The sequence below is a fragment of the Palaemon carinicauda genome, chromosome 37 (assembly GCF_036898095.1).
Source record: "Palaemon carinicauda isolate YSFRI2023 chromosome 37, ASM3689809v2, whole genome shotgun sequence".
NCBI lineage: Eukaryota > Metazoa > Arthropoda > Malacostraca > Decapoda > Palaemonidae > Palaemon > Palaemon carinicauda.
In genome coordinates this window covers 51,903,718-51,915,863 of record NC_090761.1, presented here as the reverse complement: position 1 = coordinate 51,915,863, position 12,146 = coordinate 51,903,718, and the positions used below count along the sequence as shown (strand labels likewise).

The window sequence follows — 12,146 nt, the reverse complement described above, 5'->3', positions numbered from 1 at the left end:
TGGGCCTCCTATTTCGCCAGGGAAAAATTAAAAAAATAAAAAACTCCCTGCATCGAGGATTGCACTATGGTTAAAAATCCATTACTCATCCCCAAGCAATCCCCGAAAGAAGACCATGGGGAAGAGCCGGAAGGAAGAGTACCAGGGAAGAGGGAGACAGAGAATGAAGAAACCCTATTGGAGGATAGCCATTCCTGACACTCATCACAGGGTGAGGGGTGCCTGCAGAAGTGTCCTTTGTAAGTCAGGTACAACATGTGAGGATGTGTTTCCCTTTTAGATAAAACAGTGCATCATCAATGGCCCGACACTCTCAAACAAGTTCGCATGTTTGGCATTTACACTGTATACCCTCGTACAATCTGAAAAAAAGAATCAAGAGCAAGCCAGTCCTCTGGTAGGTAAGAACAACCATTCAAACCCATGGCTAAAATCTAAGTGAGTTGTCAGTGAGCAATTGGGTGGGGCAAGGGTTCCCTGCTTCCAACTGATAACTATTGGTCAGTTCTTTTAATGTACCTGTACTCCAGCTTGGCTGTTATCTCTCTAGTGGAAAGGATGTTGGTTTCTATATGAACAAGAACAAAGCTGTGATTATCTTCATCCAATTCATTTTGTTCAACTTACTACTGTACATCAAAGATGTGGTAATCCAACCATAACTTCTACCAGATTTTTAATGCTAAATTTCTGCCAGCAGTAGTAGACTGTCCGGGTACCATCCTGCCTGCGACCACAGCAGAGTTATCAGTCACTAATAGGTTGGTTACAGATATCACCCTGATGAGGTCATTCCTCAAGAGGCAGAACAGTGGGAATGTGTAAATGTGGACCTGGCACTGGTTCCTGGTTGAGGAACGTTGCAAAGGTCTACTACTGATGAACTCTACAAAGTCATTACTTTGTTGCTCATCAAGACTATCGAGTGGCCCGAAAGGAGCTACTGTCTTGAAAATGTTGAAGAGCAAGAAAAATTCCTATCAATTCTATGAGGTTTATATGGCAAAGCCGATCTGACTTGGACCATAGTCTGGAGGCCATATGCGGTAGCAGGTGAGGCTCCCCACCCTTCTGGATTCTCTAAGCAGTCATGGTGGTAGAGGCTGCTTTGAAGATTTTCTATAACAAATGAGCCTCAATAGAGACCACTGTTGGTTTACGATTGGTCTGCGAGACCTGTGGTACAGGAGAGCTTGACTGGGTGGCATGACCTACCCCTATTGGCAAGACAAACACAAGCGCACAGCCGTAAGAGCACAAAAGCACAAAAAAGAGGTAGAGCATACTCAAAGGGTTGTGAACACACGCGTGGCACACTTGAGACTGACGTGCAAGCAAATGACACAATCACTTTCATCCTACCCAGGCCAGTGTGCACAGGGGACTGGAGACTCAGCGAATGTCTCAAGTCTACAGTGGTGTGTTGGGCGACCCACTGGTTAGCCGGAGGATCGCGAAAACGATCGTCCGAGTCCAAAGAGCTCAGCTCCAAAGAATTAAGGTGCGCAGGTGACAAGTTGCACTAGCACTTCTAACCTACTTGTGGAGACAACCTCTCATGCCTGAAAGGGCGTCTGCTGAAATTACCCGTAGGGTTGGCAAGCTCAGAAGAGTTCCTGTCCTCATATTGAGTTTGCGAACACTCATCCCGAGGGGTAAGAACTCTGGAGAAACACTCACCCGAGCGCTACTTAGCAGATACTCTGATGGGAGAGGATCTCCCGTGGAGGACAAAGGTCCGGGGGCTAAGAAACCGAGCAGGAGGGATTCCCTCCCGTCAGCACTAGAAAGGTAAGTGCTGAAGCCAACCCCTGTTCTGCTGAGCCTCTACAAACTAACACCTTCAGTAGCCTATTTTTGACGATGCCCTACAAACTAACACCTTCAGTAGCCTATCTTTTGACGGAGCCCTACAAACTAACACCTTCATTAGCCTATCCTTCAACGGGGAACTCAAGAGTCCCAAGGGAGGCCAAAAGAGAAGTATAGTATCTAGGGATGCAGACTCTGCAAGGGAGGAAGGTTTCACCATCTCACTAGTGAAAACGGGGAGAACTTCCTAACCCGAGGGCAAAATGGCCATCGCTTTTGCTCAATCAACTGCCGGAGGAGGCTGAATGAGAAGAGGCAGAGAGGAGGGTACAAGGAGAAGGAGGAAGAACTTGTGATGTCTTTGACTTCAAGGAAGACCCCAAAGGTGAAAAATGCCTTTAAGACTTTTCCTTCCTCTTCCTCCCATACTGTTCCCACTGGGAAGATGGATACTCCTGAAACTTGTCGCATTAAGAAACCTGCATGCAAGAGTGTCCTCTGCACATAGGGCAAAGCCGGTGAGAATTACATCTCCACTTTTGATATGAACGTGGCAGGACAAACCTGCAAGTCGTGCATCCTCAAGAAGGAACACCGCACACAACTGCGAAGGAAAAAGCAAAAGATTATTAATGTAAGTCAATTCTGGAAGCATGGAAGAGAACATCCACTCTCAACCAGGGCTGAAATCAAAGTGGAGTTGTAGTGAGGGGGGGGCGGTGTTTCCCCACTACCCATTTGTTAAAAGTTTTTATAGCTATGTTCTAGCCCGCGCTTTTATCTTCTCCTACATAAAGAACGAGGTTGTATTTGTGTCAGAAGAAGTAAGGATTGAAATGTTCACTGGTTAGGAACATTCATAAGACAAAAACAACAACAGGGTACAGGGTACAAAATAGTTTTTCAATATAATCATGACAGAGGAATTGAACCTAGATCTTGAAATCCTTTACACATAGGCTAGTATGTTAGTAGAAGGATGTGGAAAGGAATGGCCTACAGTCCAAGTCGCTAACTAATCACAGCATATAAACCCCAGTTAAAGTTTTTATGAAGTTTGGAAAGGTCACAATTAAATAACATTTCACATAACACTACAGGGTTATGATACTTGGCTTTTCCTTTGCCTGCAGAATATTCTTTTTGTTACCACTACACTAATAGCCTACCATGGTTCCAGCCAGCAGTTAAGTTCTACTGATTGTGTGGGCAAACTTATGCTAACATTCCTCCTCTTCTTGTATTTCCTCCACTACTTATCAACAGTGCAGCCCTTTCTAACCCTAAGCCTCTCAAGTTCTGTCCTGGAGATTTTCTTTCCAATCATTTACTTTTTTCTTTGGTACTAATACTATGATCTGTAGCCAACCAGTAGTGGCTCCAAACCAACTCCTGCAAATTCTTTTCAACGATTACATTTGCATCCCTCCTAAATAGCCAGAAAAATACTTCAGTAACCGAGTATGTGTAACAACATTGTTTGAGCATCATATCATTTGAGGGTTAGGTACTTTATTCATCCATGTTGTAACTATTATTGGATTCCATCTTCCATGGCCACCAACCTCTTTCTTTTGGCAACCAATATGTTTTGTAATATGCTTTTAATATCTACTGCACTTAGAATCATAGTACGGAACTGTACTTATGTCTTACACTTAATCATAATTTTGATTATAAGTCCTGCACACACTTTACAATAAGCAGCTCCTTTTTAGGAACCAATTCCTATAATGTTATTAGGATGCATTTCCCTTTTTTTACTGGTGCCGCTATCATGAACAGGGATAAAATACCTGACGATTAGCTGTTGGTAATCACTCAAAACTCATATTACTGCTATCACAGAAGAACAAAAATCAAAAGGAAACCAATAAGCATTACTTAACGTAGATAACATTCCTTGTCAAAATCAAAAGGTGGGACCTTCAATATCAAACATGACTTCATGAACAATCACAATTTTACTTGATTTATGACCACATATGTATTTACAAACAGGGTCTAGATATAAAGTACACAAAAAAATTCTTCAATAAAATTAATTTTAACAATCAAAGGGCTTTCAATATACAGCATTGAGCAACTTATGAACTAAAAAAAATTAGAGTAAACCTTCAAGAAGCAGGATCAAGTTGAAATCTACAATAACTGACAACTGGGAGCAATATTGCTTGACATTCTATCCTTGCTAATTATAATATTTTTGGTTTAATATACTTCAAACACAATAAATTAGTACTGAATTATTACTTTGACCTGACCAAAAAGTTTGCCCCAGTGAGTAAGCACAAGGAACTCATGTCTTGTGAAACTAAACAATACACTTCATGGTTATTACATAGAGTATGACAATCTTTCCCTATTTATGAGATTCCTTTCTTTAAGTATTTATTCTGGCACTAGAATGATGCCTTACAAAGCTCATCTTTTTCTGCAAAGCTTCTCATATTTCCCTTCTGCATTTAACATTTGTAACATAATAACCAAATCCATCATTGCCTGAGTTACAAGTAGGCCTACACCTTATAATATCTGCTTGACAGGGTTAACATCACAATGAATGAACTCAAGTTAATTATGCCAACATGAAAAGTTTGTACCACTCTCTTCTAAAATGACAAACATATTTCTTAGTCAAGTTCTGGGAAAAATATTAATATAATAGATTTCCCATAATGGTTGAAACTGTAATAATACCAAAATAAATTATATTTAAGGAAGAGTAACGTAAGACAAACCTTTCCAAACTAATTGTTACAAATGTCCCCGAGTCTCTTAAGGACTTTGTTTTATATGAAGCAAAAGAGAAAAATAGAAGTTTTGAAGACAGTTCCTGCTCCTTAAATGCTACACATAAATATATTCTATTTACATCAAGAATTAGTTAACAAACATAAATCTCTGTAAATACAGTAGGCTCCATATGGTTGATAAATTTCCAATAAAACTTATTAAACAAATAGAATTATCAAACAAAGAATTCTTGTATTAAAAAATGTATAAAAATACTGTACAGTATTTGTATACAAACTCTGGCTGATATAGGTTATAATAATCTAATTTCTCGAGAAATTTTCTATTGCTTCCCCACCAACATACTTTTGGCAATTGCGGGTTCAATAAGTGTAACTAATACCAATTCATACAATGATCATCTGGAAATAGTGTATGCATAATTTCTGCAACCGTTAGCCATCCTACAGATAGATATACGACGAATAAGTATAAAACGAAATTATAGCAAGGTTCAAATCTTAACCTAACCTAACCCTTTAGGCTTGGTTTCCACTTGTGGGACGATTGGTTCCTCAAACTTAAAAATTTAACCTATACTGCCTGGCCTAAGAAGTTACAAAATATTATATTTGAAATTGTAACTCTGCGAGATAATCGCTTTTGTAATATTGCACATATAAAAACACTCCTTACCTCAAATTGGGAAGTCTAGGCTGAATCCTCTGTCATCTAGGTTCTTGTAGGCTACCATTACTTATCTATATCTTTATAAATCACATTCCCGAGGGAACACTTTGATATATCGGAGCTATTTTACAACCAAAGTAAAGATAATGTAGTAAATAGCAACTGAAAGTACGATACACGAAAATACTAAGGTCTTTTTCCCCCAAAAAATCACGAAATTTAAAGGGTTCTCAACATGAGGCAACGAGATTGCAGACGTATTTACAAAAACGCAAGAGCTGCTAAATGCGCATTGCCGAGTGTCAATGCATTACCTTCAAGAAGCCAAAAACTATGAATTAGTATTTAAATAACAATATTACTCTAATTTGTATTAGCATATATGGACCTATAATTTATTTGCTTTACATACTTCCTAAAGAAAACATTTAAAAAAACGCAAGGGCTTCTAAATGCACATTACAGTCTCAACGAATTGGCTTCAATAGGCCAAAAAAAAAGGAAAAAAAATATATGAATTAGTATTTAAATTACAATATTACTCTAATTTGTATTGGCATATATTGACCTTTACCTTACTTGCTTAACATCCTAAAGAAAAACAGAGCGCCCGATCATTTTGTAATAGCAAATACCGTTTGGGCGAGAAATTAAAATACGTACAATAAGTGTATCATGATTAATCTCACAATATAACTTCTATACTTTTGAGGAAACCTACAAACAGTTCTTCCTTAAGATACATTATTAAAGTTATTTCATGAAGATATAAACAAAAATCAAAATATCTTAATACTGCTTATCAATACTCACTGTCCACATTTGTTTATACTTCCGTTTTCCTTTTTACCTTTCCACGGGTAAAACTACAACAATTATGTCGCTACTCGAAATCACTTTTTCCGACTCATGGGGAAGTACTAACTTATTTTCTATCCTGGGTAATAATAATTTCTTTCAGTACAGAAGGACAGCATGATTGCAAGAGCCCTTGTTTAACCGGAAGGGCAAGGCAATATAGAACAACAACAACCACTTGGCCAATATGTCTTAGCCTACAAGAATATCCTATTTACATTTTGTCTTTCAATCATTTGCACTTCAAAACAGGATTAAGGAAATCCATGCGATAGACCTGGATAAGCGTATTGGGTCTTTGTGCATTCCTTCTCTTGTTGTGGCATTTAATATAAATTGCACACTTCCTGCGTGGTTTTTTCTTGGCCAAAACTATGACATTAAATTCTACAATAGGCCCTTGGAAACTCACACTCCCTAAGGGGCCTTGGCGTCAGATTTCCCGTGTCCCATTTGACAGGCCTATACCTTAAGCTATTGCAACTGAAAGACAATTTGCAACCATGGAATCACAAAAATATAGCCATCAAATATTACTGGATATTTAGGCTATATAAATAAAAAAGAACTTCCGCAGAAAGTTAATGGCACTGAATACTAAGTAGTGATCCCCTTGATGCTAAATATTGCAGTTCAAATGCACTAACCATGTAGTGACCGGTCGGCATGAAACCGAATATTGCACCTCCAATAACAACAGATTGGATATCTGTAGAAAGAACAGAAATTTTAACTCTGGTCACTGAATATGTTGCCTTAATTAGTTGTGGCAAACAAGGAATTTTCTACAAACAATATGAGAATCTCGCTCATATCTTGGTATTGATAGGGCGGTTGGATGGTAGATGATTCATGGATGGCAAAGTGGTCTGCATGGTGTTTGCTGAAACTTGCGAACCTATAGTATCTAAAGAAGTGTTGTGAACGCCATTAGTGTCGATGGTTGAAGTGGAGAGACCAAAGTTGTCATAGCCTCCGGGGGTGATGTCGTTATCTTCCTCTGGACAGGTCGATTCTGAAGGTTGTCGTGTCCTGAAGGAACGGGGCTGAGGCTCTAAGCTTGTGTCGCCCAGTGTCGATGGACTAGACTCAGCGGGTCGTCTTAGTTGAGGGCTAGAGTCACTCTAGAATAAGATAATCGAATCAATATTTGTAGTGCGACGAAAATAAAATACAGCTATAATAAGTAAATGATTTTTAAGATTATCGTTTGTATAAAATAAAATAAAACGTTTGCATTCAATGACAATGTTCATAATTTGATAATCAACGATAAAAAAATCCTCCTAAACTCACAAAAAATAACCACATTACCAGGTGATTGGCAACATAAACCAAATTATATATACATAAAGCTGTTCTTAAAAGACGATTATGTTGCATTTGTTAATAGGTATATGCGAAAATTCATGTTACTCTTATGTAAAGTATGCTATCTACCTGGTGGCTCACATAAGGAGCACCGTTATAATTTAAAGAAGAATATTAAAAGACTAACCTGGTGGTCGGCTAACCTGCCAATGGAGGTTGGCATGTTACCGCTTTGCTCCTTGGTGGCAGCATTGCCTTTCTTCTTGCAGAACAGAACGCGCTTGAACTTCAGAAGAGGATTTTCCATGCGATAGAGAAACAACAAAACGAATGCCAATAAGAGCAGTAATACCACGGCCAGAAGCACACCAGTCATCGTCTTTAATACGAACAAAGATGATTCCAATGCATCTAACCCTGGAATAAACAATTACACCATAAGCGTTGAAATGTAGAATAAAATCAAGAGTAGTATTGGTATGGAGATACTGAAATTCGATGCAAAACCTTCAAGAGACTGTTCAACCTGTCACCGATAGGCAGCCAATTAAAAGCTTTGTATATATAAAAATATTTCAAGACTAGAAAGGGAACTCTGTAGAGCGCATACCTTCGCCTATACTATGTTGTATATTTCGATAGACAATAAAATTATGCACATTTTGGCACTAGTTTCATAAAAATTGGATAAAAATTGACCACGATATAGCAAAAAGACGTCTTTGACCTTTTCGTTACCTTGACCTTTGATCCAATTAGTTCTAAAATCTAGTCAAATCGTCCTTGGAGCATGGCCTATCATCCCACCAAATTTCATGCGATTCAATCAAATAATTTTTGAGTTACGCGAATCACACACAAAGAAAATACCAGCATAAATAAACAAGGGTAATGGCATCACTACAGCATGTTGTATTTACAAGATAGGCAATTGAATCATGCACATTTTGGCACTAGTTTCGTGCAAATCAGATCAAAATTGGCCACGATACGGCAAAAAGACATTTTTGACCACTTCGTGACCTTGTCCTTGTCTTTTGACCCACTCACCCGGGTCACCCCCCAAAACCAAATCCAATTGTCCCTGGATCATGGCTAATCATCGCACCCATTTTTGTGAGATTCTGTCAAATAGTTTCTACCTATGCTAACTTCGATGTTTTGATAAACGTATGTTTGTATGTCTGTCTGTATATTGTGATTACCATTACTCAAATACTATATGACCGAATCTCATAAAATTTGGTGGGATGATTAGCCATAATCCAAGGACAATTTGATAAGATTTTGGGAGTGATTGGGTCAAAAGTTAAGGCCAAAGTCACAAATAGGCCAAAAAGTCTTTTGGCCATATGGTGACCAATTTTTATTTGATTTGCATGAAACTAGTGTCAAAATGTGCATAATTCAATTGCCTATATTGTGATATACAACATGATATAGGCGAAGGTATGCGATCTACCGGGTGCCCATTCTAATTCAGGTTTGTGATACGTTTTTACTTTTTTGTGACTTTGGCCTTGACTTTCGACCCAATCACTCCCAAAATCTAACCAAGTTGTCCTTGGATCATGGCTAATCATCCCACCAAATTTCATGAGATTCGGTCAAATAGTTTTTGAGTTATTCGAATTACAAACACACAGAAAGACAGACAAACAAGCCTATCAAAATATAATCTTTGCAACAAAGTTGGTGAAGGTAATAACTAGGGGATAATATATTTGTTGATTTAATTATAAAAAAAAAACGACAATATATCATACAATTTTCAAGGCAAGTTATTCAAGCATGGCTTTACAAAAACATACATAAAAATGTATTTTGCATATCACTGACGTATGTTGAAAAATCTAAATTAAACTATACTCTAACGAAAATGCAAATTACACTAAACTACAGGCCTCTACAGATACTGTAACTTGTTATCCTGTAAGGGCATCACTCTATACTACTACTATTACTACTACTACTACTACTACTACTACTACTACTACTACTACTACTACTACTACTACCGTATTTCAAGTTACTGGTGAGTTCGAAAAATCAATCTTGCTAACAAATAAATGAATCTAACATTTAACAAATTGGTAGTTATTCCTATCGCCAAAGGTTAAAGAAAAAGTGAATCTTCAGGTATTACCATTCAAACCTAGATATATGTCTACTGCAAGTTCTAGAGCCTTTTAAATATGCGGCCCGAGACAATACAATAAGCTCCCACGAGACATCCAAATGATTGAAGATATTGAGGCTTTCAAAAGGAAACTGAAGACTTTCTTATTCTGGGAGTCCTTTGACAGAGATGATTTAACAGTAAATGAGCAATACGTGATATGAAATGTTGAATACTCTGAACGAAGAAGATAAAATGACAGTGGAGGTTCTGTAGATAGTAGGGTTCCCTTGCTGTATAGCAGTGGTTCCCAAACTATCTTGCCTGACGCCCCCGTTTTGCTTCCAGTAGACCCGTACGCCCCCACTCCTCTCTTTTTTTTTATATGAAATGATTCTTACATTTATTTCTTAGCATTGTACAGTAAAACAGATTTCTGTTTGTATTACATTTTAATAATGAAAGCCACTCAAACAAATAATAGTACATTCCAGTAACTAAAAACGAAACATTTGGTTCAAAGTGAGCGAAAACAAGTTTGATCATTAGCAAATTGGCAAAATTGAGTTGCAATTTTAAGAATAGATAATTTGAAAACATGGCATATAATATTTGGAAATACTTATGAGACGAAGGCACAATTTCTGGTCAAATTTAGTGAGATGGATGCATGTATGTAATGACAGACATTTGTTCTTTTAATGATTTTATTATTCTATGAAACAAGTAATTTCGAGCAGATGACTTCATGCCCCCCTTGTATCGTCCTCACGCCCCCCTAGTGTCGGTGCGCCCCCCAGTTTGGGAACCACTGCTGTATAGGATAGGAAAAACAGTCGTCAAAGTAAACGTAAGTAACTACTGCCTCTATTACTATTAGCATTGTTATTACTAGTAAAGGTTCCAATCTTCGTTAGACAAGCAGAAAGAAGACAAGCCTAAGGCTCAACTAAACAAGCTTACCGAAAAAGGAACAAAGAAGTAAAGAATAAACTATAAGAGGAAAGTTTGTAATATATATATGTGTGTATATATATATATATATATATATATATATATGTATATATATGTGTATATATATATATATATATATATATATATATATATATATAATATGTCTTTATTAAATACATAAGTTATAGATCAAACGAGATTAAAGATGTTTGAACTTCTGAAGTTCCACAAATATTTGATTTAAGAGACCATTCTACAATTTACAGTACTACAGTCACAGCTGGAATGAATCTTTGAGAATAATATGCAGTGGCTAGGGCACCAGGCCCCCGTTGAGATACTACCGTTAGAGTTATTAGTTCCTTAAAACTTTTCCTTTGCCTACACATAAACCGAATAGTCTGGCCTATTCTTTCCGCATTCTCCTGCCCTCATACACCTGACAACACTGAGATTAGCATACAATTCTTCGCTCAAGGGGTTAACTACTGCACTGTTATTGTTCAGAGGCTACTTTCCTCTTGGTAAGGGTAGCAAATACTCTTTAACTATAGTAAGCAGCTCTTCTAGGCGATGGACACTCCACAATCAAACCATAGTTCTCTAGTCTTGGGTAGTGCCATAGCCTCTGTTCCATGTTCTTCCAATGTCTTGGGTTAGAGTTCTCTTGCTTGAGAGTAGACTCGGACACACTATACCATCTTATTTCTCTTCCCTTTGTTTTTAAAGTTTTTTAATAGCATATATGACAGATTTAATTTAATGTTGTTACTGTTCTTAAAATATTCTATTTCAATTGTCCATTACTTCTCTTGTAGTATATCTATTTCCTTTCCTCATTGGCTATTTTTTCCCTCTTGGAGCCTTGGGCTCATAGGATCCTGATATTCTAATGAGGGTTGTAGCTAAGATTTAGACAATAATAATAATAATAATAATAATAATAATAATAAGGCATCAGTAATAAACATCGACTCAACATAGGGAAAAGTCCAACGCTATTCCGTTTTTACTCCACGGGATGTCAAAATATTAATCAACTGCGCTCATTCTCACGGAGCGACGAAGGGAAACGCCTTAGTTTAAATTGTCCACCAATGTCTAGGTATAGTATGATTAGTATCCCAACCGTGTGTCTACCTAAAGGGCGAATAGGACGAAGTCATGAACGTACGTAATCTTTAGGAACCCAGTGATAAATAATATCAATTACGTTACAGGAATTTCTTTTTTTCCTACCGGTGAATTCAAGAAAATAGGATTTCCGGATTTAGACTTGTTGCCAAGTCCAACTAAGTCGAACCGACAGAGCCATAAAATATTTTATGAAGTTCATTGCCACTAACCCCCAGCTCAAGGTTACTATGCACTTCAACATTCTTCTGTAATTTAAATACCTTAGGAGCATTGCGGAAAACAACATATTTAAGATGTTAAAATAATCTTCACCAATGTAGACGTATGTTCTTAAATGCTAAATCAAACAATTCTGCCGACCGTGTATCATGGTAGTCGACTCCATGTTGAGAAGTAGCGAGAAAGTGTCGTTTTTGTTCCGGTCCAAAGACCGTGAGAGAGAGAGAGAGAGAGAGAGAGAGAGAGAGAGAGAGAGAGAGAGAGAGAGAGAGAGAGAGAGAGAGAGAGAGAAGCAGCCACATCCAGCACG

The 12,146-nt window shown here is 37.6% G+C and overlaps 1 protein-coding gene across 1 annotated transcript in view; it reads right to left on the bottom strand.

The window, feature by feature from the left end:
* Positions 1 to 3,761: 3,761 nt before the first annotated feature.
* Positions 3,762 to 12,146, bottom strand: part of LOC137629670 (uncharacterized) — a 33,572-nt gene continuing 25,187 nt past the window's right edge. Inside the window, exons 3-4 of the mRNA XM_068361217.1 lie at positions 7,595 to 7,824; positions 3,762 to 7,220 (exon numbers count right to left, since the gene is read on the bottom strand). Of these exons, the coding sequence (XP_068217318.1) occupies positions 6,906 to 7,220; positions 7,595 to 7,824 (545 nt within the window). The 3' untranslated portion in view covers positions 3,762 to 6,905. The remainder of the gene's footprint in view (positions 7,221 to 7,594; positions 7,825 to 12,146) is intronic.